Source organism: Neolamprologus multifasciatus, chromosome 6 (genome assembly GCF_963576455.1).
Source record: "Neolamprologus multifasciatus chromosome 6, fNeoMul1.2, whole genome shotgun sequence".
NCBI lineage: Eukaryota > Metazoa > Chordata > Actinopteri > Cichliformes > Cichlidae > Neolamprologus > Neolamprologus multifasciatus.
Genome location: NC_140444.1, coordinates 34,627,175 through 34,654,811, shown reverse-complemented (window position 1 = coordinate 34,654,811; position 27,637 = coordinate 34,627,175). Strand labels below are relative to the sequence as shown.

At 39.5% G+C, this 27,637-nt stretch overlaps 1 protein-coding gene across 3 annotated transcripts; it reads left to right on the top strand.

Moving 5' to 3' along the window:
- On the top strand, positions 1 to 27,557 carry LOC146517476 (B-cell receptor CD22-like). 3 transcript variants are annotated; one of them, XM_085164338.1, is made up of 14 exons: positions 1 to 622; positions 14,051 to 14,404; positions 14,504 to 14,737; positions 16,493 to 16,753; positions 18,821 to 19,081; positions 20,820 to 21,080; positions 21,376 to 21,636; positions 21,733 to 21,993; positions 22,090 to 22,350; positions 22,715 to 22,805; positions 22,896 to 22,956; positions 24,227 to 24,268; positions 24,520 to 24,698; positions 24,941 to 27,557. In XM_085164338.1, exons 1-14 carry the CDS (start codon positions 553 to 555, stop codon positions 25,002 to 25,004), a joined length of 2,661 nt encoding a protein of 886 aa, XP_085020464.1. In that variant the 5' UTR covers positions 1 to 552; the 3' UTR covers positions 25,005 to 27,557. The 3 variants fall into 3 exon arrangements, with proteins under 3 accessions (XP_085020464.1, XP_085020465.1, XP_085020466.1); XM_085164339.1 differs by lacking the exon at positions 1 to 622 and adding an exon at positions 9,740 to 11,264; XM_085164340.1 differs by lacking the exons at positions 1 to 622; positions 21,376 to 21,636 and adding an exon at positions 11,085 to 11,264.
- Positions 27,558 to 27,637: the final 80 nt, after the last annotated feature.

Sequence of the window (27,637 nt, the reverse complement as noted above, 5' to 3'; positions counted from 1 at the left end):
GGAGTTGGCAAGTGTTTTGGAGTTTGTACGTGTTTTGGAGTTTGCAAGTGTTTTGGAGTTTGTACGTGTTTTGGAGTTTGCACGTGTTTTGGAGTTTGCACGTGTTTTGGAGTTTGCACGTGTTTTGGAGTTTGCAAGTGTTTTGGAGTTTGTACGTGCTTTGTCTCTAGGGGCCACCGTAATCATCCCACCAATGCTCTTTGCACTGATTCATTTCAGTGCCACAGAAGAATCAGTTCATACAAGTTAAAGAAAAAAGAGCACATGCTGAGAACAACATTATCTTTATTTTTTTCACTGAACGAGTGAAGATAATCAAAGTGCATTAATAGTAGTTTTAACTTTTGTGTTTACTTGCATTTGTCCTACTGTGAACAGGAAGGAAGCTGGTATATTTAAACACTTCCTTTATCTGCCTGCAGACCACAGCAAAGAAATCTTTAGACAACGTCCTTCACATTTGTAAGTAGAACTGTTCTTTGATGGGTCTGATTCCTGGATACATTATTTACCTGCTGACATGTTTCATTGTCTCTGAAGTCACACAGACAGATGAGAGGAGCAGCTATGAGATTAAATACAGCAGTGAGAGGATTTGTTGTCGTCGTTCTCTCTGTGTCAGGTACTGTGTGTCGACATTTACATTCACTGTTTTAAAAGGCAAATGTAGGAAAGTTGAATTAAGTCTTTAAAATCAGGCTTAAAATCAGAGTTGAGAGCAAAACAAAACCAAACCAAAATGATACAATTGTAGGTTTTTATGAAAAATCTGTAATTTCCTGCACACTATGGGTCCAAATTCTGGTTTATGGATTTTTCTCTTTTTATTTATTCATTTATTTATTGTGACCAAACGTTTCTATAGACTCAACATTACTTTTAAAAAGGTTGAAATGGAAACAACATGTATTTGTGGCAACTACATATAATCTGTGGACATGGAAACAACTTTATCCCAGAAGGCTGATTCTGATCTGGACGAAGCGTTTTCACTGGGAGAAACGTTTTGTCGCTCATCCAAGTGACTTCTTCAGTCTCAGCTGACTGCAGGTTTCCCCAACCTTATAAACAGTCAGTGTAGTGACTAAGGCGTTATTAAGGAACCCGTTATAGTAACTACGTTATTATTGTGGTAACGAGCACGGTAACTAGTTATTATGCCAAAATCAGGAACACCTTTATCGTTACTGGGATTTAGATAGGGTCGTTATTCGTTACTTCGTGTGTTGCGTTCCTTTTACCTCGGAAATCGGACCATGAACCTGGGAATGATGTCTCACTCGAGTAAACGGCATTCTGGTTAGCCTCGTCAGAGAAGTCGGGATTCCAATATGGTGACGCCCTCGGAAACGGTTGTTTTGCTAGCCTTCTACAAAAACAAATTACTACTAAACACATATGCAGTTCATCTGCAGTCTGGAGTTACCTACATCTTCCTACTCGGAAGGCAGAATGTCCGAGTTCCGAGTACAACCGAAAGCACCACGACTGCAGTTTCCATGTTGGACGTAAAAAGCGCACGTGACGCTGTGACGTAGGCTAGAATCTTAGACCACTGAAGCACTTAATCTAACATCATATTTTATTTATCTATCTATATTATTTTAGTACTTGTTTAATTTATTTCTCTTTGTGAGGCTGAAAATACTTTTAAGTTTGCCCATCATTACTGAACATGAGGTCTGCAGTTGGTGCAGTTCAGCTTAGAGTTTACACAGAATGGACAAACCTCAGTGTTCATGTTGAACCATTTTTGCACTATTTTGATACCTACAGCTCCTAAATGGTCTGAGGCACAGTTTAATGTCGGCACTGCTAAAAGTAAACTTTCTACCAATTTCAGTGGCAAAAATAAATATACTTTTCAAAAGTTTTAACACACTGTATGTCGTGTTTTGTCATCCACTGCTTCTTCCTAGTGATACTACGTACAATGATTAGATTTATAACACTGCTGCATCAACCCCAAAATGATGTGTTTGCATTTATAGAGGTTTGAAACAATAGAAATTGATTAAAACAGACAGAGGGCTCTCTGTCCTGGTTGTTGTGTCCTTGGGCAAGACACTTTACCCTACCGCCTACTGGTGTTGGCCAGATATGGCAGCCTCGCTTCTGTCAGTCTGCCCCAGGGCAGCTGTGGCTACAACCGTAGCTTGTCTCCACCAGTGTATGAATGTGAGAGTGAATGAATAGTGGCATTGTAAAGCGCTTTGGGTGCCTTGAAAAGCGCTATTGTAGGAGCCATAATTGAATGTATTGAATTTTTTGATGATCACTGGGTTTTCATTTGTTTGGTTGCTATGGTGATGTGTAATGGGAGTCACGTGGGTGCTAGCGGTGACATTAAGAGGGCGTTGTCAGTCTGTCATTCACTGGTTTTGATTTTGACAGAGAGGAGGGCTGGGTAGCCGTAGTTTTTGTTGACCACTGCACGTTTCGCCTTGTTACATTAGAGCCTGTGGCGTTGTAAGAGTCCAAATCGCAAGATGACATTACTCTGTAAACACTTTAATAAACAAGCAAACAATTCCACCTCTCGCATTATTGCGTAAAGTTGACAGCGCGTCAAGCAAATAGGCGGGCTCCATCCCCGGCCTCTAGCGACTGTGGAAGTCGCTACATCTTTAGTCAACAAAAAACGGCATTCTGGAGAAGCAAGCCACAAGCAGGATCAAAGAAATCAGATCAAGGAACCTGAAAGACGCCAAGTAAGTGCAGCACATCTGAATGAGTGAGCGAGCAGCACCGACACACCTGACGCAATTCTGAGGAGCGCAGGTAAGAATACCTGTGCATGTCTGGTTGTGGAAAAGGAAGCCACATTGCATTAGCGCTGAGATGTTTCAAGAGGAGACACTGAACGGAATGAATGTTGGTTAAATGTGCAACGTTTTTGCTTCGCTCTTGGATTGATGTCTGCGCTGCGTCTTATTAATTATGCTGCTTGGATGACGTTCAAATGGACAATTAAAGTGCCGTTACGTTGAAAGGATTTTATGGTCAAAGTCTATTGTGGCTTCCAGTGGATATGTTTTAATGGATGATCACTGAGGATTAAAATAAAAAATCGAACAAACAAACGGGGAAAATCATGAGTCAAACAGGTGGTGATTGTTCCTCTAATGATTTGGGGGGAAAGAGAGAAAGAAAAATGACTGGAAAGGCATTGTTGAATAAAATCGAAAAATTACAAAATGAATGCAAAATATATGTCAATAAAATGAAAGGACTAATACAAAAAATGAAAGCGCTCATGCAACACAATGAAAATCTTTCTCAAATTAAGCAGTATGTGGTGGATTTAAAGGCACTGTGTGAAAAGGCTTCAAGTTCACATGTTGAGGTGCTGCCTTTGGTGCCAGAGGAAGAAGTAATAAAACAAGAGGAATGGTTTTCAAGTATCATGAAATACACCAATGTGTTTTTAAATGAAATTCAAAACTGGATAAATCAAAGAGAACAAAACCCTGCTGTTTGTCCAAAGCAAATCAATTTACTGGAAAACAATGTTGCATCAAATACTGAGACAGAAGTGAAGGATGATATCAAGCCAAGTGATAGTGTTTCAAATGTTGAAAGCCACAAAACTTTTTCATCAAGATCTTCAATTTCATCTGTTCGTATGAAAGCTGAGGCAGAGTTGGCAGCTTCAATGATAAAGCAGAAATTATTGGATGAAAAACATGTACTGGAAGAAGAGGAGGAACGTCTTCGTAAAAGAAAGGAAAGGCTAAAGTTGGACACTGAAATTGCTGAAAAAATGGCTACAATAAATGTCCTTAAAGCTCAAAGTATAACAAGCAAAAAAGGATCTTCAAAAGTTTCAGATGGAATGAATTCATACATTTCCAATGAAAGATCTAAACAAACCCTTAATGTTGATGCATTGGAATTTGTACCTCACATTCTGCAAAACAAAATTCATTGACTAATGCTGAAACTCAAAACAGGAGAAAAGATAAAACCCAGGAATGTGTCATGCAACAAGCCATGCTGACTGAATCTTCTCAAAATAAGCATCCTCGACAATATTCAGTTATTCCTTCAAACCCATCTGATGCAAATGGACAAAATGACTGTCATACAAATGGTATGGTGGAACTGGAACCACAAAATGATGTTATTGGAATAATGACTAAACAAAATGAAATAACAACACTTTTAATCCAACAACAAAGCCTCTTTTCTTTACCAAAGAGAGAAATACCTCATTTTGATGGAGATCCACTTCAATATTATTCATTTATTAAAGCATTTGAGAATGCAGTTGAGTACAATACGAAAAATAACAGTGATCGTTTATATTTTTTGGAACAGTACACAAGAGGCCATGCAAAGGAATTGGTGAGAAGCTGTCAACAAATGAACTCAGATCGTGGTTATCGGAAGGCAAAATCACTGTTAAAAGAGCACTATGGCGATGAACAGAAGGTCGCAGCTGTATATCTGGACAAGGCACTTTCATGGCCATTGATTAAAACAGAGGAAGTAAAAGCTCTTCAGAACTATACTTTGTTCCTCAGGGGATGCTGTAATGCAATGGAGGAGGTGCAGCATCTGAGTGATTTGGACATGCCTTCTAATATGGTGAACATTATTAAAAAATTGCCGTATAAATTCAGGGACAGATGGAGAAGCCATGTTTGTGACCTGCAAGAAAAGCATAAGAGAAGAGCTAAATTTATGGATATTGCAGACTTTTTGGAGAAGCAAATAAGAATATTAACTGATCCTGTATTCAGTAATATTCAAGATTCTCCGCTTTCTTTACCAACTAAAGGAATAAGTAAACCCAAGTATCAAGGCAGACCTGGAAATAAAGGAACAAGCTTTGCCACCACTATGCAAGTTGCGGAGAGTACACCTAAGCCTGCGGAAATGGAAATGAAAAATAATCAGGTTGGAAGGAACGTCTGTATTTGTTGTGGAGGAAGACACATGTTGGACGTATGTGCACAGTTGGGAAAAATGGCTCATGAGAAGAAGATAACCTTCTTAAAGGAAAATGGCATCTGTTTTGGCTGCTTGTGTATAGGACACATCAGTAAAGATTGCCGTAAGAGGATTTTGCAGTTTTCTGCACTGAGAGTCTGATGCGCAGACTACACCTTGAGGGAAGGAAAGGAAACATCCTCCTCAGAACCATGGGCCAAGAAAGAATTGTGAGCAGCAACACTTTATCAGGACTGGAGGTTGCCGCTCTTTGTGGTGACGAATTTCTGGAGCTGCCAAAAGTGTACACACAGGAGTCCATGCCTGTACATATTGAAGGATGGGCACTTTTAAAACACATAACCTTGCTTCAAATAAATGCAGGAATCCAACTTCTGATTGGAACCAACATTCCTAAAGCCTTGGAACCTCTGGAAGTGGTGTGTAGTGTTGATGGAGGACCATATGCCATAAGGACAAGGCTTGGCTGGACCATCAATGGGCCACTTTCAGGAAACTGTGAAGCTACATGTGATCAGAAGCATCCACAAGTTACAGTCAACAGAGTTTCTGTTGTCACGCTGGAGGAGCTTTGGCAGCAACAGTTCAAGAATGACTTTCCTGAGAGCAAAGTTGATGAGCAGGTTGGATTGTCAAGAGAGGATCAGAGATTTCTGGAAATAGTGACTAACTCTGCCAAATATGTGGGTGGTCATATCCAGATAGCATTACCTTTTCGAATTGCCAGTATCAGTATGCCAAACAATAAGAAAGTTGTTCAACAACGTCTGCGCTTTCTAAAAAAGAGATTTGAGAGAGACACAGTGTTTCATACTGAGTACAAAGTCTTCATGAATGAGCTTCTGGCTAAAGGTTATGCTGAAAAGGTCCCGGAAGAGGAGATCGATCGCAATGATGGCAAGCTGTGGTATATACCACACCATGGTGTTTACCATCCGACCAAGAAGCAACTCAGAGTTGTGTTTGACTGTGGAGTGAGTTATCATGGAACATCTTTAAACTCCCAACTCTTACAAGGACCTGATCTTACAAGCTCTTTAATATGAGTGGTCACAAGATTCAGGAAGGAGCCAGTTGTAATTATGGGAGATATTGAATCCATGTTCCACCAAGTCATGGTTCCAGCTGAAGATAAAGATCTATTGAGATTTCTCTGGTGGCCTAAAGGTGATCTGGAACAACCAACATCTGAATACAGGATGAATGTACATCTCTTCGGAGCAACTTCATCACCAAGTTGCGCCAACTTTGAAAGTGTGCGGCTGACTTTGGACATCTCTACAGTGAGGAAGCTGTGAAGAAGTTGTTGCACTGTTTTTATGTGGACGATTGTCTTGTGTCCGTTGAAACTGATGAGGAAGCAGTGTTAATGTACCAAGAGTTGGTTTCTTTGTGTGCCAAAGGAGGATTTCCACTCAAAAAGTGGATCACCAACAAGCCTGGAGTGCTGGAATCCATTCCTGAAAGTCACAGAGCAACAGGCATGAAAGAGTTGAACATGGAATTAGATTCCTCAATGATCGAGCGAGTTTTGGGTGTGGAGTGGTGCATAAAATCAGACTCCTTTAAGTTCAAGATTGTGCTCAAGGACAGACCGCTCACCAGAAGAGGAATCCTTTGAATTGTCAGTTCTATCTATGATCCTCTTGGAATGCTAAGTCCTGTGGTCTTAACTGCTAAGAAAATCCTAAGAGATCTATGCCAGGAAGGAATCGGCTGGGACGATAATGTACCAGAGCTGTTTTCCAAAAGATGGTTAACACGGCTCCAGCAGCTCCAGCTATTGAGCAAGTTTGAAGTGAGTCGTTGTCTGAAACCTGATGGATTTGGAGAAATCATGAGAGCTCAGTTGCACCATTTCTGTGATGCCAGTGAGGATGGGTATGGAACAGTGACCTATCTGCTGATTGAAAACATTTGTTCAGAACGACATTGTGCGTTTGTTGTGGGAAAGGCTCGTGTTACTCCTCTTAAATCCTTCACCATCCGGAGAATGGAGCTCATTACAGCAACCATGGCCAGTCGATTGGATGTACTCTGGAGGAAAGAGCTGCGGATGGAACTTCTGGATTCTGTGTTTTGGACAGACAGTGCTTCTGTTCTTAAATACATCAGGAGTGAGACTTCAAGATTCAAGGTTTTTGTGGCCAACAGAGTTTCACAAATCTTAAGAGTTTCATCTTCCTCACAATGGAGATATGTGGACACAGCCAGTAATCCGGCAGATATGGCCTCAAGAGGAGTGAAAGTTGATGTTTTTGTGAAGGAATACCTACTACAGCAACAGGAACGTCAGCGATGGATTGGAGTAAAAAGGAACCTCATCGTGGGAGATCTGGTTCTCATCATGGACAGTTCGGCACCTCAAAACTCTTGGCCAATGGGACGTGTGATAAAGACTTTTCCTGACCGAAGAGGATTTGTTCGTCAAGTTCGGATTAAGACTCAGACTAGTTGCCTGGATTGACCTATTACCAAACTGTGTCTACTGCTGGAGGCAGATCACAGTTAAAGACTTCTGGGTCCAATTATCAGACTTTGATTGTATTTGGACATAAAATGTCTCTCATTTTTCTTTAAAGATAGACTTTAAGATTATCTATAGGATTCCTGTGGGTAATATTGAAATACAGTAAATGATTGACTTTTCTCTGCATGTTTTATGTCTCCTACTTGGTTAATTATGGGTAATTATTAGAAGGGATCCTAATAATTAGGGGCTGGTGGGTAGGAGCCATAATTGAATGTATTGAATTTTTTGATGATCACTGGGTTTTCATTTGTTTGGTTGCTATGGTGATGTGTAATGGGAGTCACGTGGGTGCTAGCGGTGACATTAAGAGGGCGTTGTCAGTCTGTCATTCACTGGTTTTGATTTTGACAGAGAGGAGGGCTGGGTAGCCGTAGTTTTTGTTGACCGCTGCACAACATGTTTCGCCTTGTTACATTAGAGCCTGTGGCGTTGTAAGAGTCCAAATCGCGAGATGACATTACTCTGTAAACACTTTAATAAACAAGCAAACAATTCCACCTCTCGCATTATTGCGTAAAGTTGACAGCACGTCAGGCAAATAGGCGGGCTCCATCCCCGGCCTCTAGCGACTGTGGAAGTCGCTACAGCTATATAAATCCAATCCATTATTATTATTATTAGATAAAAAAGTGACACATAAAACAAACATTGTTAATTTCAAATTTAGTTTCATTCATTTCATCATTAACTTGCACTCACACTACTACACTGCCATTCTAGGTTCAGGCCATTAGGTGGCACAGTGCACTTGTGGCAGGATAGTGCTAACATGTAAGCAAGCTAGAAGACTGGCATCCTTGCTGGTATCCAGTTAGGGAAGCAACACAATTATAGAAGAATTCTGAGTAAAACCAAAGTTACTTTCCCTAGTAACTAGTTACTTTGAAAGTAATAAGTAACTTGAAGTAAGTGAATTACTTTTGATAGAAGTAACTAGTAATGTCACTAATTTACTAATTTAAAGTAACTTACCCAACACTGATCATGAGTAATAATTGAAAAGAAATCTATATACATAAAATACGTTTGTGCACACACACACACAACTAAATATGTAATATTTAGAGTCATGTTTAATTTAGATAAAGTAGTTTTTTAGCCTTAGACACAAACAGTGAAGGGCAGAAAGTGAGACCGTTTTCAATCACTAAGACAAGAATTCAAATGAACACTTATTTGTTTCTACTTTTGCAAGCTATAAAATTATAGCTCCTCTGACGAGACTCCTCTCTCCTGTCCCCAGGACAGTAAAAGTCTTCATGAGTGACGACAACATTGACTTTAGAGCTGGAATATAAAGTAGACCCCAATATTTCGCTTCACATAAACGTCGTCATTTATTCCCTCTTACTTTGGCTGTTTTTCTTCCACCATGATAAAATCACACTTCATGCAGAGCTCTCTCTCTCTGAGGATGAGTTTCCCATCTAAAAACCTGTTTTCTGCATTATTCTCTGGCTTATTACCCACCAGTCTAACGTTGTTTACAGCACTGTCGGACGCTGTTTTTGTTTTTTTATAATGCTTAGCTGTACTTTGCTCTGCTTTAATTCAGCAGCATCAGGTAATGCTCACATGTTGCTTCATGTTTTTCTCCAGTTTTTGTTCTACTGCAGAATATTTTTAAGGTTGTCTGCCAGGAAAATCTCCTCCATGTTTTCGTGTTTTATCCTCAGTTGACACAAAGACATCTGCTGTGATGTTTACACCTTTGATAAAGTCTTGCAAGTGTCAGCTTTCTTTTTTTTTTTTTTTTTTTTTAAATATATATATATAAAAACAAAAAAAACCTGGAGAAATACTTACTGGGACCCGCTCTTGGGCTAGTTTCTCCCGGATTTCCCACCAGAGCTTCCTCCGATCCGCCTCCCCCGGTGGTGGGTGTTGTTTCCACCCCTTTTCATAATCTATAATGGTTATTAATTATGATCCAAGTTAAGAGACACAGTATACAGGCATATTTGTAATTACTGTACTTTAGAAGGGTGAAGATTCAAGATTCTTAATCTGTCACATGCATAGTCATATGAGTACCGTATTTTCCGCACTATAAGGCGCACTTCAAATCCTTTAATTTCCTCAAAAATCAGCAGTGCTCCTTATAATCCGGTGCATCTTATATACGAATTCTGATTGTGCTCACTGACTTTGAACCGGTTTTATGTGGTACACAGCACTCAAAAATCTGTCAAAAAATGTTTTAGTTCAACTTTGGTAAGCTACGAAGCCGCACTGCTTGATGGATTGTCGGCGCATTACTGTTACCATTGTCAGGAGCTTCGTGAAGTGAAGTTAGCTCGCTAGTTTCCACCCAGGCATGATATACCACGGTCTGACTGAGAGATTTCTGAAAAATGTAAACGTACAGCTTTGCTATCACTTCCAACATAAATAAAAACAAAACTGCATTAGAACAGCAATGCAATGCAAAACAGCATTATACTGAAAATGTGGGTGCTATACTGCATAGCTATAATTAGGTACTTACAAATTTTTAGTTTTGGTGGGGCTGTTTTCTTTGCTGATGTTTTGATTCAAACTTGATCTTTATTTAAAGTGAAAACTACGATGGCCCTGAGAGGCCAAACGCACTGCAACTTCAGAAAACACTTGCAAAAAGAAAAATGCTGCAAAAAGAAAAATGCTGCAATTTTTTTTGCAATTTTGCAATTGTCTCCCCAGAAACATTTCCGTTGTGTTGTGTGTGCTTTTGCAGCGTTTTTCTTTTTGCAGCATTTTTCTTTTTGCAGCATTTTTTTTTTTTGCAGCATTTTTCTTTTTGCAGGTGTTTTTCTTTTTGCAAGTGTTTTCTGAAGTTGCAGTCCGTTTGGCCTCTCAGGGCCATCATAGAAAACAGAGTTTCTGAAGAATTGTGTTGCAACAACTGTTGTTGTGCAAGATGCTGCAGAAACACTGAAAAGCACCACAATAAACCAACTCTGCCAACCACAAGTGTAATATGTGTAGTATGTAACACACACAGAGCAACCCTCTGATGTCTTTTCTGAAGCTGCCGTGTGTATTAACCAGTTTGCATTTTCAATATTCATGTGTAACTTGTTAATCTGCAAATGTGCATTTGTTTAATTTGTCTGCAATAAAAGTTGAACCTGTCTCGTCGCGCTTCTTCTGCCAATATCAAGAGACGGGCAGAGCTCTATTCTCTACTCGATGCTATCAAGGTTATTATGTACACTGTGTTTAGTCAGCTGATCATACGGGCACCTACACACACATTTAAACTATAATGAATATACAAAGAAGATAACCAGGAATTAGCTTTCACAGTTCAGGTGTGCTTTTCTCAGCACTCCTGGTTCAGACCACACTCATCTTTAACTCTGACCTTATTTTGAGCTCAGCTCTAATTCTGTAAAGTGTTGTGAGTCCATCTCACACACTTGTATCACATCAAAAACATTTGTTCACAGATTGAAAAATGCTTCCTGCCACAGAGAGCATCTCCTGGATGACTAAGACGTTGTAAAGAATATCAGACACGCTGTCACTGCTGGTAAAACTGCAGGTTTGCTGTCTTGAAGTTTTATCCACCTGCATCTGGTTAACCATGTATGCAAATAAGGAGGAAGATGAGAGGGTGTCATTTTTAACACTTCACTTCTGTATCTTAAAGACTGGGCTGAGTCGACTTCTGCTTTGCAGAAAGGACTGTCAGTTATCTACTTGCATTTTAACGGCTCACACAGAGCAATGAGAGGAGCAGCTATGAGTGTAATAACAGCAGTCAGTGGATTTGTTCTCCTCACTGTGACAGGTTGGTCTGCTGTGAGTAATTCTACTTTGAGTAACCAAATGTGACAGAAAATATAATTCAGACACTGATTTGTTTTCAGGTGAATGTATTTTTCTTCCATCTGTAAAATGATGCTGTGTGAAACATCGTCTGTCCTTACAGCTCTGCAGCTCCAGCCTTCTGTCTCCATTCTTGAATGTTTTTCTTTGCACTGTTAACACTCAGCAGTTCAGAGTTTTGCAGTATAATCATTTTATCTGCGTTTTATTCCAGTGCCATAAATCTGGACACTGATGATGTTTGGGTGAAAGACCCAATAACTTAGTCTAATTATTATAAATCATCTGTCGTCTTAGATTCACAGAATGTATTTGTTGTGTTTAAGTGGATTTTCTCAGAATGAACATGGCTGACGTTTATCAGTGTGAACTGTTTGTTCCTCTTTTTGTTTTCATGCTGACAAAACCCAGACTATCAGTCTCACTTCACCTCTTTCCTTTTTTCTTTGTCTACATAAAGAACAAATTGTAAAGTCATGGCTGCCACTGACTAAGTGATAGTGACACTACAGCCACTTCAAGCTGCTCTGTAAAATGAACGAGTCATTTAACGTTTGACTTTGAAGCTGCTGAGGCCTGAGCTCTTGTTTGGGATGCATTTTCAGCTACTTTTAATCACTTGAACCTGAAAAGTTTAGAAACAAAACTTTATCTGTGAAATGGAAGTTTTTAGCTCGTTACACAGAAAAGCCAACATGTAACGTCCCCATATGAGAACATGTCTCTGTGTCTGTGTTTGTGTCCTTCTTTGTGGTTCTGCTGATGTGTCTCTATGTGTCAGTGTGTCTCTTGTTATATAAGTGTGTTTGGGTGTAATTTATCCCAGAAGTTACTTGTGTAAGAAATTGTTAATTCCATAGACTACATTTTTATTTTTTATTCTTTACCCTTTAAATCAGAATGAGGTCCAACTACTTTTATCTGTTTTAGGTATTTATTATTTTGCTTTCTTTTTAAAATCCTGTCCTGTTCTCCTATGTTTCCCCTTTTATTTCTCTTTATTGTGCTTCATTTTGGTCAGCAGTGGATGTTTTAAGTGTGTGCTGGAACTCAATTTGACTAAACTACCAAAATACTCCATTAGGCCTATTTTGGGTCTAACCTGCTCTTCAGTAGTGCTTAGACTACTACAGTAGTGATTAGTGCCTTCCTGTTTTGGGGGGGTTTCTAAATGAATTATTGATGATCTAAAATGTACCCTTTAATAACAAAAACTCTAATACTGACTGTGTAAGAATCTATATCATTGCAGTGACGGGCATGTCACTCTGCCCGTGTAACCAGTATGTAAGAAAAATAACAAAAAATTGCCAATTTTAGAAACTTAAGGAATGGTAGGAGCCAAGAGGATGGGTAACCACAAGGAAACCACAACCACAAGATGTTGAAACTGCATCTCGTTGTATTAAAATATTGTAAACTGTATTACAACCAACAACAGTAGCGAATACAGCGTGCGTGCACGAATACCAAAAAAATATAATAAAGTAAAATGAATTCAGACCCGGGTCTTTTCAGTGTCAGTGTTGTCCAGTTCAGGCCTGTTGGGTGATCTGGGCACTTTACTGGTGTGAAACCAGTCCAACAATCAATGTATGTTTTGCACATTTTGTCCTGCCACAATCAGACTGCAAGATTCAGTTCCATATGAGCTGTGCCTCACCATCCATCGCAATGAAAGATCATCATTCTTCTGTTGATCTCCAGAAGGTCTGTGGAAGTTCTCTGTGGACTCGCTTTCTTGATATCCAATTTAAAAAAAAAACTTACCAATGCAAAGCACCGTGTATTCACAAAAAACAGGTTTCCAGATGTAGCAGCTGACCGAACAGACCTCAGGCTTCAGCTGCTATCCAGCCTGAATTGCAACAACATTCCTTTAGCATTGTAGGTACACCTTTAGCGGGTGTAGCGCTAAGCAGCTTTACCAGTGTAAACAGACAGGAAACAGCTAAAGGCTGGACAACAAATCCCATTGGTTAAAATGAAATCGTCCATCAAGGTCAGAAAATAATGATCATTAAACACAACAGAATAAATAACAAAACAAAAAGTAACGAGGTTTTCAACCCAACGATAACTTACTTTTATACAAGTTTATACAATTATTCAAAATTTAGTTTTGCTTTAGTTTTTTTTGTTTCTTTTTCTGATTTTGAAGATTTTAGACTGAAATACATTAAACTACATGAGCAATAATTCCAACAAAGGTTTCTACTTTTATGTGTTTGTTACTGTTACACGTGCGTCTCCTCTCCCACGTCCTCTCCTGTCTCCATCATCACTGCTAACCATCTCCATGCTGCCTTCACTCTCATACGATGGCTGAAACATGTTTAAACTAATTTCAAACTCATCTTACCTTGTGCACAGAGCAACAGTGGGTCAATGCAATCATCTCTAGCAGCCTGTAACTTCTACACATTTACCTTTATCATCAGCAAATCATTTGTCATTATAGTTTGTTTTATTCTAACATTAAGTGAGAGTCTAATTATCTGTCCAAACAACAACAGTAACTGCAGGTTCTCATTACACTCGGTCTACAAAGCAGCTGCTCTCACTGAGTTCCTGCCTTCTAATGTGAAGATCAGATGAATCTTTAGCTGAAAATAAAAACCTGCAAACTTTGTTTTCCATGACATGAAGCTGAGAATGTAGCCTACAGAAAAATACTAATCCAAATGAGTCTGTTTAATTTTTGTTAATCTAACTTTATTTTTTTTTATGTTGTGCTCTGTGTTACAGTCGTTCTGGGTCAGTATGGCTGGGGAGTGACTTACACTTCTACTCAGATCTGTGCTGTAAAAGGATCCACAGTGGAGATACGCTGCACCTACAAATACCCATCCAGAGCACATAATCCTTACATAGTTGTGAGGACATTCTGGCTCACAAAAGAGAGTAAGAATGAACCTGTGGACCTGAAAACAGATCCAGAGTATTCAGGTCGAGTTCAGCATCAGTGTGAAAACAACGACTGCACTCTGAGAATCTCAGACCTGAGAGAGAGCGACTCAGCTGAGTACAAGTTCAGATTCACAACAAACGATCCAGGAGGGAAATATACTGGTGTACCTGGAGTCACTTTGACTGTCACGAGTAAAATAATTTTCACTGGAATCACTTTAAACATTTATAAGCTTTTCAGCTGTCTGTATGTTGAGTTGTTTTAATATAATATCTGTTGTTTGCTCCCAGATCCACAGCTCCAGGTACATGTGAGGAGATCAACAGTAAACTCTTATTCTAGCCGGACAGAGCTGACATGTCACAACAACTGTCAGCTACCTGATCAATCTTCCTACATCTGGTACAAGAATGGACACAAACTTTCATCAGAAAAACAATATTTACAGCTGAACACATTTGATACTGTAGACAGTCTTTACTGTGCTGTGAAAGGATATGAGCGATTCCCTTCTCCAACAGTGTGTAAGCTCTTCTCTTACTCCTTTACTCGTCAATGAAGCTGATTGGTTTCTTTTTGAGAAGGTTATGATGTTTTTGTTTTAGAATATAAACTGTTAATCATGTAAAAATTAGTTGTTATGACCATGTCTGTGAAGGTTCTCAGTCATCCAGGTCATCGTAGTCAAAGGAGCTTGCAAAGAAAAGCGTCTGGACTTCTTTAAGTTGCTTGAAGACATTTCACCTCTCATCCGAGAAGCTTCTTCAGTTCTAAGGTCAAATGGTGGAGAGTCCCAGATTTAAACCTAGTGGGAGTTTTCCCCCACAGAGGGACAAAAGGACCCCCTCAGGATCCTGATGATCCTCTAATCGCCTGAGCCAAGGTGTGGAACTGGGTGTGGGTCCCAATCAGCCAGAGTTTCGGGTGAGTTCCAACCTTTACATGGAGGAAGTGGAAAGGAAGGCTCTTGGCTCTTTCAAAGGAAGAGTACCCAGCCACTGGTACAGATATGTAGACGACACCTGGGTCAAAATCAAGACACAAGAAGTGGAATCCTTCACTGCGCACATCAACGCTGTGGATAAAAACATCAAGTTCACCAGGGAAGACACAAAGGACGACTGTTTGCCTTTCCTGGACTGCGCTGTGCACATTGAAGAGAATGGCAACCTCAACATCGAAGTTTACCGGAAGCCCACACACACGGACCAGTACCTCCTGTTTGACTCCCATCACCCTCTGGAACACAAACTTGGAGTAATTAGGACCCTACACCACCGGGCAGAACATGTTCCCTCTAAGCCTGAAGGGAAAAAGAAGGAACACACACATGTAAAGGAAGCACTCAAAACGTGCGGCTATCCTAAATGAGCGTTCTTAAAGTCAGCAAAGAGGCACAGAAAAGAAGATCAGACACCAGCGAGGGAGGATAAGAAGGACAGACGCAACAACATTGTCATCCCCTATGTAGCCGGTGTATCAGAGAAACTCAGGAGGGTTTTCTCCAAGCATGACATCCCGGTGTACTTCAGACCCAGCAACACACTCAGACAAAAACTGGTTCACCCGAAAGACAAAACGCCAAAACACAGACTTAACAATGTGGTGTATGCCGTACAGTGCAGCGAGGAATGCACAGACCTCTACATTGGAGAGACCAAACAGCCACTTCACAAACGCATGGCACAACACAGAAGAGCCACCTCCACAGGACAAGACTCAGCTGTCCATCTGCATCTTAAGGATAAAGGACACTCTTTCAAGGATGCCAATGTTCACATTTTGGACAGAGAGGACAGATGGTTTGAAAGAGGAGTGAAAGAAGCCATCTATGTCCACTGTGAGCGACCATCTTTGAACAGAGGTGGTGGTTTACGACACCAACTCTCTGCCATCTATAATCCAGTTTTGAGTTCCCTCCCGAGACGCCTTAACGCCCACTCACATCCTGGGCCATCTGACCTCAGGAATTCGCATGATAAGGTGGGGCCAAGTTTCACAATGAACTCACCCAAAACCCTGGCTGATTGGGACCCATACCCAGTTCCACACCTTGGCTCAGGCGATTAGAGGATCATCAGGGGGTCCTTTTGTCCCTCTGTGGGGGGACACTCCCACCAGGTTTATATCTGGGACTCTCCACCATTTGACCTTAGAACTGAAGAAGCTTCTCAGATGAGAGGTGAAACGTCTTCAAGCAACTTAAAGAAGTCCAGACGCTTTTCTTTGCAAGCTCCTTTGTTATGACCATGTTGTCATTCTCCTTATTTCTCCTCCAGATGCTCCAAAGCTTCCCTCTGTGTCAGTGAGTCCCTCTGCTGAGATAGTGGAGGGCAGGTCAGTGACTCTGACCTGTAGCAGTGATGCTAAACCACCAGCTAGTTACACCTGGTACAAGGAGGATGTCATCAACTCTCTCAGTTACCAAAACCAACATGTTTTCAGCTCCATCCTGCCCTCTGACTCTGGAAAGTATTACTGTACAGCTGATAATAAGCTGGGACAAAAGAGATCTGAAAGCAGAACCATTGATGTGAAATGTGAGTAAAATACATTTATAAGCTGTAAAGACTTTTTGAGGAGTTGTGAGACTGCTGCAGGAATATGGAAAAACTTGAGTTACATATCACGGAGACCATGTTTGCAGTTTTTAGAAATGCTGTTATTCTTATTATTTTCAATGGCTGAGTGTGTGAGCTGAACTATTTTTATGCATTCAATTACATGAATTACATGATTAGAAAATGTCATAAAAACATTTTATATGTTTTCTATTCATAATAGAACATAGAAAACATATCAGCTGAGAAAATGGTAAATGGCCTGTATTTATATAGCGCTTTACTAGTCCCTAAGGACCCCAAAGCGCTTTACATATCCAGTCATCCACCCATTCACGCACACATTCACACACTGGTGATGGCAAGCTACATTGTAGCCACAGCCACCCTGAGGCGCACTGACAGAGGCGAGGCTGCCGGACACTGGCGCCACCGGGCCCTCTGACCACCACCAGTAGGCAACGGGTGTTGTGTCTTGCCCAAGGACACAACGACCGAGACTGTCCAAGCCGGGGCTCGAACCGGCAACCTTCCGATTACAAGGCAAACTCCCAACTCTTGCGCCACGATCGCCCCTAATGTACAAAAATGTACAATTTAAAGAAAAAAGTATTTGTTCATTCTGAATTTCATGACAGTAACACAAGTCCAAAAATTTGGATGGGGCCAACAAAAGGCTGGAAAACTAAGAGTTACTAAAAACATCTGGAGGAACATGTTGCATCAAGTTAACTGGCAACAGTCTCGCAACATGTTTGGGTATAAAAATAAAATCTGAGAGTTTCTCAGAAGTAAAGACGGGCAAAGGTTCTTCAATCTGTAAAAACCTGTGACTACAAATTATGGAAATTTTAATGAATCGTCCACGATGTAAAATTAAAGATTTTATGTTTTAAGACTGTGGATATCTGACCAGCTATAGTACATGATGTCATCAAATATTAAGAGAATCTAGAGAAATCTGTGTGCATAAGGTGCATTGACTGAGATGAATATTGGATGCCTGTGATATTCAGACCCTCAAAAAGGTAAAAATATCTCTGCTCCAACTAATTTGAGACATGTTGCTCCCACTGAATTCAAAATTGGGTGGCATATTAGTTTGCAGAGTTTGGCTAATCTTAGCAGTCCAGACAGAAGCATCCTTGGTTTCTTCCAAGCTAGCATCCACTCCTTGCTGCAGAATAACACTGCCTTTGCCAGTGGGCTGTCATTTGCTTCCTTTCCTGGTTCCTTCCCTCACTCCTTTACATCCTTCCTTCTTTTTTTGATGCTCAGTCATCTGTCAAGGGTGCAGCCCAGGTTACTGGCCAGTGGGCTCTTCATCTTTGAACAAGTAACTGCCATTATATATTAATACAATAAGAAGACCACAGACTAGTGTTTAAGGTGACTAGCAAGGGCAGAATTATTTCTAGTTGGTCATATCACTAATAAAAAAAAGTGTGTAGGGTATGAATGCTGGGTATTTCATCCATCCTAATGCAGAAATGCAGAAATTAGTAACCTGTATACTGTTGAAAATTGGAGGACAAATGGCAGGATGTGTTTTATAATCTAAGATATGTGAACACATGTAAGAACCGTTACAAATGTCTACATCAAAATCTCAGTAAATAGTGATATAAAGTTTGATCCGATCATTTCCACTTTCAAAAGTGTGTTCATACAAATATTTGTGACATTTCTTTAAATAACAGACGACTTTATCCAACTGAGAACATCAACTGCAGCTTCTCATTATACACAAAGCAATTCTTCAAAGCAAAGCAGTTTCATTGAGTTTCCTCTAATATTGAAATCAAACAAGTTTTTAGCTGAAGAAAAACCTGCCGACAGTTTTAACTGTGCTGTGAAAGGATAAGAGCTTTTCCATTCTAACAGTGTGTGAGTTCACTTCTCTTACTCCTTTACTCCTCAATAAAGCGGATTTGTTTCGTTTTGGGAAGTTTACAATGTTTTCCTTTTAGAATATAAGCTATTAATATTTGAAAATTTGGTTCTAACTATATATTGTAATTATATATTGTATGTTTCCTCCTGCAGATGCTCCAAAGCTTCCCTCTGTGTCAGTGAGTCCCTCTGCTGAGATAGTGGAGGGCAGTTCAGTGACTCTGACCTGTAGCAGTGATGCTAACCCAGCAGCTAGTTACACCTGGTACAAGGAGGGTGTCATCAGTCCTCTCAGTAACCAAAAACAACATTTTTTCAGATCCATCCTGCCCTCTGACTCTGGAAAGTATTACTGTACAGCTGATAATAAGCTGGGACAAAAGAGATCTGAAAGCAGAACTATTGATGTGAAATGTGAGTAAAATACATTTATAAGCTGTAAAGACTTTTTGAAGAGTTGTGAGACTGCTGCAGGAATATGGAAAAACTTGAGTTACATATCACGGAGACCATGTTTGCAGTTTTTAGAAATGCTGTTATTCTTTTTATTTTCAATGGTTGAGTGTGTGAGCTGAACTATTTTATGCATTCAAATAGAAAAAAAACTGAATTACATGATTAGAAAATCTCATAAACACATTTTATATGTTTTCTATTCATAATAGAACATAGAAAACATATCAGCTGAGAAAATGTACAATTTAAAGAAAATAAATATTTGTTCATTCTGAGTTTGATGACAGTAACACAAGTCCAAAAATTTGGATGGTGCCAACAAAAGGCTGGAAAACGAAGAGTTACTAAAAACATCTGGAGGAACATGTTGCATCAAGTTAACTGGCAACAGTCTCGCAACATGTTTGGGTATAAAAATAAAAACTGAGAGTTTCTCAGAAGTAAAGACGGGCAAAGGTTCTTCAATCTGTAAAAACCTGTGACTACAAATTATGGAAATTTTACAAAATTATCGTCCACGATGTAAAATTAAAGATTTTATGTTTTAAGACTCTGGATATCTGACCAGCTATAGTACATGATGTCATCAAATATTAAGAGAATCTAGAGAAATCTGTGTGCATAAGGTGCATTGACTGAGATGAATATTGGATGCCTGTGATATTCAGACCCTCAAAAGGTAAAAATATCTCTGCTCCAACTAATTTGAGACATGTTGCTCCCACCGAATTCAAAATTGGTTGGCATATTAGTTTACAGAGTTTGGCTAATCTTAGCAGCACAGACAGAAGCATCCTTGGTTTCTTCCAGGTTAACATCCACTCCTTGCTGCAGAATAACACTGCCTTTGCCAGTGGGCTGTCATTTGCTTCCTTTCCTGGTTCCTTCCCTCACTCCTTTACATCCTTCCTTCTTTTTTTGATGCTCAGTCATCTGTCAATGGTGCCGCCCAGGTTACTGGCCAGTGGGCTCTTCATCTTTGAACAAGTAACTGCCATTATATATTAATACAGTAAGAAGACCACAGACTAGTGTTTAAGGTGACTAGCAAGGGCAGAATTATTTCTAGTTGGTCATATCACTAATAAAAAAAAGTGTGTAGGGTATGATTGCTGGATTTTCATCCATCCTAATGCAGAAATGCAGAAATTAGTAACCTGTATACTGTTGAAAATTGGAGGACAAATGGCAGGATGTGTTTTATAATCTAAGATATGTGAACACATGTAAGAACCGTTACAAATGTCTACATCAAAATCTCAGTAAATAGTGATATAAAGTTTGATCCGATCATTTCCACTTTCAAAAGTGTGTTCATACAAATATTTGTGACATTTCTTTAAATAACAGACGACTTTATCCAACTGAGAACATCAACTGCAGCTTCTCATTATACACAAAGCAATTCTTCAAAGCAAAGCAGTTTCATTGAGTTTCCTCTAATATTGAAATCAAACAAGTTTTTAGCTGAAGAAAAACCTGCAGACAGTTTTAACTGTGCTGTGAAAGGATCAGAGCTTTTCCATTCTAACAGTGTGTGAGTTCACTTCTCTTACTCCTTTACTCCTCAATAAAGCTGATTCGTTTCTTATTGGGAAGTTTACAATGTTTTCCTTTTAGAATATAAGCTATTAATATTTGAAAATTTGGTTCTAACTATATATTGTAATTATATATTGTATGTTTCCTCCTGCAGATGCTCCAAAGCTTCCCTCTGTGTCAGTGAGTCCCTCTGCTGAGATAGTGGAGGGCAGTTCAGTGACTCTGACCTGTAGCAGTGATGCTAATCCAGCAGCTAGTTACACCTGGTACAAGGAGGATGTCATCAGTCCTCTCAGTAACCAAAAACAACATGTTTTCAGCTCCATCCTGCCCTCTGACTCTGGAAAGTATTACTGTACAGCTGATAATAAGCTGGGACAAAAGAGATCTGAAAGCAGAACCATTGATGTGAAATGTGAGTAAAATAAATATTTTTTTTTAAGTACATTGTCTTAGTTTAGGATGTGGTATGTTTTCTGTGTTCTGATGAGTTGCAAAACAATATATTGTATTTGTATTTTATTTATATTTTACACAATTTTGTCACACTTTTGTGGACTAAAGGTTATTTAGGATTTTTTTTTGTTCTGTGAATTTCTTTTAATAAATATAACACATCAATATACTCTTCTATGTATGTAACTTAGTTTTTTCATTAACAGTGTGTGTAAGACACTGATAATTTACATTAAACTCTTATATATTAACAGATGCTCCAAAGCTTCCCTCTGTGTCAGTGAGTCCCTCTGCTGAGATAGTGGAGGGCAGTTCAGTCACTCTGACCTGTAGCAGTGATGCTAACCCAGCAGCTAGTTACACCTGGTACAAAGACAACAAAGTACTGGCAACAGGACAAAAGGATGTTTATCACTTTAACTCCATTAAATTGGAGAACAGCGGGAATTATTCCTGCAAGTCTGCGAATCAGTATGGACAGAAGAACTCTACGTCTCTATCCATAGATGTTCAATGTTAGTTTTTTTTCAGTGCCGATCTCTAAAAAAATAATACTTGATAACATTAATAGAATGTGATTATATACATGTTTTTTATTTAATGTTTGCTAGATCCTCCAAAGCTTCCCTCTGTGTCAGTGAGTCCCTCTGCTGAGATAGTGGAGGGCAGTTCAGTCACTCTGACCTGTAGCAGTGATGCTAACCCAGCAGCTAGTTACACCTGGTACAAAGACAACAAAGTACTGGCAACAGGACAAAAGGATGTTTATCACTTTATCTCCATTAAACTGGAGAACAGCGGGAATTATTCCTGCAAGTCTGAGAATCAGTATGGACAGAAGAACTCTACGTCTCTATCCATAGATGTTCAATGTTAGTTTTTTTTTTCAGTGGAGATCTCTAAAAATAATACTTGATAATGTTAATAGAATGTAATTATATGCATGTTTTTTATTTAATGTTTACTAGATCCTCCGAGACTTCCCTCTGTGTCAGTGAGTCCCTCTGCTGAGATAGTGGAGGGCAGTTCAGTCACTCTGACCTGTAGCAGCGATGCTAACCCAGCAGCTAGTTACACCTGGTACAAGGAGGATGAAGACTCAGCAAAAGCATCAGGACTCAACTTCACCATCAGCAACATCAGACCTGAGCACAGTGGGAGTTATTACTGTGTGGCCCACAACAACAGAGGACGTCATAATGTCACCTTACAGCTGACTGTCAGGGAAGGTACATTTTTTATTTCACTTACTCATTTGCTCATACATGTCATAACCCACTATATATAATAATGTGTGTGGTAGTAATGAGCAACTCATGGCATTGTTTATAATCAGTGCATGGACACACTAAACAATAATAGCAAACTATTCACAATCACTGGGAGTTAAATTTATACAAATCTATTAATATGGTGAGATAACAATAACGCTCACAAAACAAACAAACAAATCAAGCAGTCCATCAGTTACAACTTAAAAACCAGCAATATTTATATAGAAGAGAAAACAAAGCAAGGATTATTGTCTGTATTCTGTAATCTGGCTGCATATAAATACTTGTTTTTATTTTTATATTTGTTTTTAAATCACAGATTTCCCACAGGCGGCAAAACTAGTTGTCACTGTAATAACTCTTGTGGTTTTCCTAGTTATTATATGCCTCTTGGTCTTTTTCCTGCTTGCGTGAGTATCTGCTGCACATTAAAAATCACCTTTGTTGGTGCTCAGATTGCTTACTTTTAATTAAGTTTTTCATTCATCCCCCTGACCTAGAAAAAAGAAGCCCTCAGCATTATTTCCTGTGCCTGGAAACAGACGGGACAACAACAACAAGGTGAGCATTTAATAACTGAGTGTGAAATCCTGTGAAACTGCATTCTGGTTATTCGTTAAAATTCAATTTGAACAGTCAGTTAAAATTCCAAAACACCTGCAGAAGAAAAGAGTTGAGCCACCCCAATTAGACTCATCCTTAACAATGTTTTGATAAACTCAAACGTGGCTGTAGTACTCGCAATATTCTGTGTAAATCAGAGTTTTCTGCTAAAAATGTCATGAGCAACTGAGACATTAATAATGTCCATTTGAGTTACATCAAGATTGATAAACCACACAGTGGTATCAGACCCCCTGCTGTCTGTGGCCATAGACGCACACTGATTTAAAACTAGCTTGGAATCTCTGGATGTAGGGATGGGTATCGTTTAGGTTTTATCCGATACCGGTACCAAACCGGTACTTTTGAAACGGTGCCGGTGCTTAAAGAATGGAGAACACAGACCTCTCATGTTTAACTGTTTTCCACTTTTTCTTTGGTCATTTTAGCCTTTTTGGCCAGGGTGAAGGGAGTATCTGCCATCAAACAAGAAGACAGCTGCATGTAGCTATGATGATGTTTGCTAGTTCACCTTACATGCATTAATGTAATAACGTGGTTAGCCTACTCAACGTAAATTACACACGAACAACATTAAGCTACTCACGCAGAGAAGAACGGCTGCTGCTGCCATCATCATCTGTCATCATTGCTGCTACACTGGCAGGGCTAGGGGCCAGGACTCTCCTCTTCGGGTTTTTGGGGGATGTTGCTAACTCCGGGTCCGATAACAGGCACCACACCCGCAGTAGATGTGCTCTACGTGAGGTCTCGCAGCAAGCTATCAAATACGGCGCATTTTTCGGCTTTTAAAAAAACGCTATGCGTCGCCAGGTGTTTCATCGGATTTGAGGTGTTACTTCCTTTGCACAGTATCACCTTAAAGCACTTGTTGCAGGCTGCTGAGTTTGCATCTTTTGCTGTGAAGTACAGCCAGACTTTTGACCGCTTCGCCTTGGGCGTTTTTAATCTGTAGCTCTGCTCTAAAAGAGCGTACGTACCTGGGCCCGCCTACTATCCTTGGAAAGGTAAAATGATTGGCTGGAATCCAAAGTGTATCACATTTCAGGGGGAAAAAAGCACCGAAATGTGCGCTGCTTTTCGGTCTGGTTACTACCATTTATGTCAGAACCGGTGCCGTCATGGCACCGGATACCGGTACCCATCCCTATCTGGATGTCTAATCTAGCTGGCTCCATAACATTTCCTTGAACATTTTCTTGAACAGGTTTCCTGCACATCTCCAAGTCAGCACACAGGGAAGACAGAGGTAAGACTGAAAACCAGATCTGAACTGAAAAAGAACTTTATACTGAGAGTCAGGGTTGTTGAGGAGGAGCTCTGGGCAACGTTACTTATCTTACTTTAAATATGAGTATGAGTACGCTTATTTATCCCAAAGTTGGCCAATCTTTATAACATAAATATTCATAAACATAAATAAGTAAAATGACTGTAAGTAGAGCAAATGAAGGAAATCAGCCAAAGTTCAACAGGTTTCTGAACTCTGTGTTTTTTCAGTCTCCACCCAGTCACTCAGAGGAAGATGAAGAGCTTAACTATGCTAGTGTCCGATTCTCAACGAACCAGCCTGATCCCATTTATTACAACATCCGATCAGCTGGATCCCGCAGACAAAAGGTGAAGGAGGAGGATGAGCATGTAGAGTACGCTGCAGTCAACTTCAGTTCTGCCCCGAGGTAACCAGCACTAAGAATTTCAGTTGTATAGATGCATGCATCCATGTAAGGAAATCCAAGAACGTAACATTTACAGTGGGAAAAACATTTCATCCAACTGACTTCGTAGCCTGAGCATAACCGCTGTGGACTTTAGTGATTCTCTGACCGACCTGGTCTGCTGCTTTATACACTAGAAACATGAATTTGGGCACACATATTACAGCACGCCTCCTTCAGCCGTCCTATTTTTTTTTCTCCAGAACTGTACACCAGGACAGAGAGGAGGATCCGTCTGAATTGTACAGCACAGTGAAGAAAATCTGATAAAAGCAAAAGGAAGCCGAACTGTGGCCCATTCTTTAATTGTCATTTGCTAATAGAGCTACTGGACAGTAGATATGATTCTACAATATCATTTTGGTCAGGCGTTCATTGTCCCCTGAGGGTAACCGCTGTGGACTTGATTGTCTGATTTCATCTGAAGTTTTGTACTACACCTCTAGTTTTAACTTCAACTGATATTTCTTCAAAAGAGTGTCCAGATGTTTGGGGAGTTGAGGTTATTTTGTCATTTTCTTTGAAACTACTTGTTCATCACTGGAAAAAACAACAAGTCCATTCAAGATTTTTCAGGTTCATAAAGTTTGGTACAAACATTCAGGTTATCTATTGCTGTCTATTGCCAAAATTTAGTGCAAACCTTCATGTCCACCTTCTGATTCACCATCAGGCAAAAAATTCATCTCACACGTTTGTTGGAAGTCATGTATACTTGACTAAAATGTATATTTCTTTTAGTTTCATGAGACATAGGAAATGTTTTTGCACTGCAGCACTGTATGTAATAGCTAATACATGGCAAGCTTGTATTTATTAATACAATTATTATTGTTGTTGTAATACATCAGTATGCTGAGTTAAAGAGCACTGAGTTATTGGAAAAGAAGATGCGTCCTGTTTCCACTCAATAGTAGTACAGAATAATATTTTAGACATTTTCCACGATTCACTTTAGTTCTGTCTGTTTTATATTTTGTCTGCATCATTCCTGCTCTCAGTTGTTTAATTGTAATTTGCTTAAAGTAAAACCATCATTATTTAAAAGAACTCTTCTGTTTCCTGTTGCTAACTCTGATGGTGGTTTTAAATGTTGTTTTAAATGCATTTTTTTCACACTGATTGTTTATAACATGCTTGACAAATAGAATAATCTTTACATCTGAGTTACAGAGTTCATCTTTTTGTGTCAGATATTTCTGTTTCAAAGCATTTCTTGTGTTATTTCTTGTATTATATTGTAACCATGTGCCTTTGCGTGCTCATGTTAGTTTTACTTCGTCTGTTAGCTTTTGTATTTTGTATATGGTGGTGCAGTGGTTAGCACTGTGTACTCTGGCTTCCTCCCACAGTTTAAACACATGCAGTAAGCAGGGTTAGGCTAACTGGTGATTTGAAATTGCTCCTAGGTGTGAATGGTTGTTTATCTCTCTGTATTAGCCCTGCTGGCGACCTGTTCAGGGTGCACCCTGCCTCTCGGCCTATGGTAGCTGGTATAGGTTTTAGTCCCCTTGTGACCCTGATATGGGTAAGAGGATGGATGTATGTTAGTTTTCTGTCATTGTTGTTGACCGTCCTGAATAGTTTGTTGCTGAATACTCAGCTCCATCAGATCATCACTTACCCCAGTACTTCCTTGCCACTCTTTGTTTCTTAACTTGTCGTCATTTTTCATTTTTATCTTCCATGTCTAGAGGTTGTTTTTGTGTCTGTGACTTAGGTTTTTTTTCTTTCTTTTTCTTTTGCTCATTGTTCGGCTGCATGATCACCAGTACGTGACCACTTCCTGGATTTGACTAAAGGTTTGGAACCACACCTGTTCAAGTAGCTGGAACAGTAGATAAATAAGAAGTCGGGGAAGTCTAATGTCAAACCCATGTGTTATGCAAATGAATAACAGATAGATTTCAGTACACCTATTAGTAATGCAGCACATTGTTAAAGGGCATAGGGCCAAGTATAGAGTCAGATTCATTTTTTCTAGTTGTGAAACTATGTAAATACAATTCTAACAAGACATTTCCTGTACAAAAAAGGCAGGAAAAGAAATGTTATGAAGCTTGCATCTCTTACCAAGTTGCCTTTTCTTGCCTTTTACTGGCACGTTGTTTATTCTGCAGAGAGATAAAGAGGAAGGATTTAGCAACATCTTAATCTCTTTGAGTTTTTGGAGTGAGTAATCATTTGTTCACTGTTTACTTTTAACTTCTTGTATTGTCACTAAAATCACAGAGAAAGCAGCTGTAAGTCTGACAGCAGCAGAGAGTGGATGTATTGTTCTTGTCCTCTTAGTGTCACGTCAGTCCATCCATATTTACACTGAAGAGCACTTAGCCTTGTTATTCACAGCTGGTTTAATGTAGATTACAAAAATGAACCAGCCCCGTTCTATGATGACTGCTGAGCAGGTGTGTGTCTGTGCATTACTGCCTCTTTCATGTATCATTACAGATTTTGTTTAATTAAATATTTCATTCAAACTGTTTATATATATATGTGTGTGTGAGTGTGTGTGTGTGTGTTCACAATAACATCAGGAGCCAAACACTGATCAAAACACAACAGCAATCACAAATACAAATGAAAATGCAATCAGATGCATGCCACAGTGGAATTAATTCTTGTATTATGAAGATAAAAGTATTAAAATAAGCGTCGGTGGAGACTTTTCTACAGTCACTGGTTTTACTGCAGGCCTGTGCGTGTTATCATGTCTGTGGTCTTATTGAAAGTTGCACAAACAAGTTACAAATCACTTCCTGTCAAGAATGTTGCTCTGCTTGCATCACTGTTCTTCTTTCACCACAACGAACATGACATGTTTCTTTTTTTTTTTTTTTTTTTTTTTTTTTTTTTTTTCGCCTGTCCCATTTGGTTCTTTAGCCGTCAGAATTGTTGTC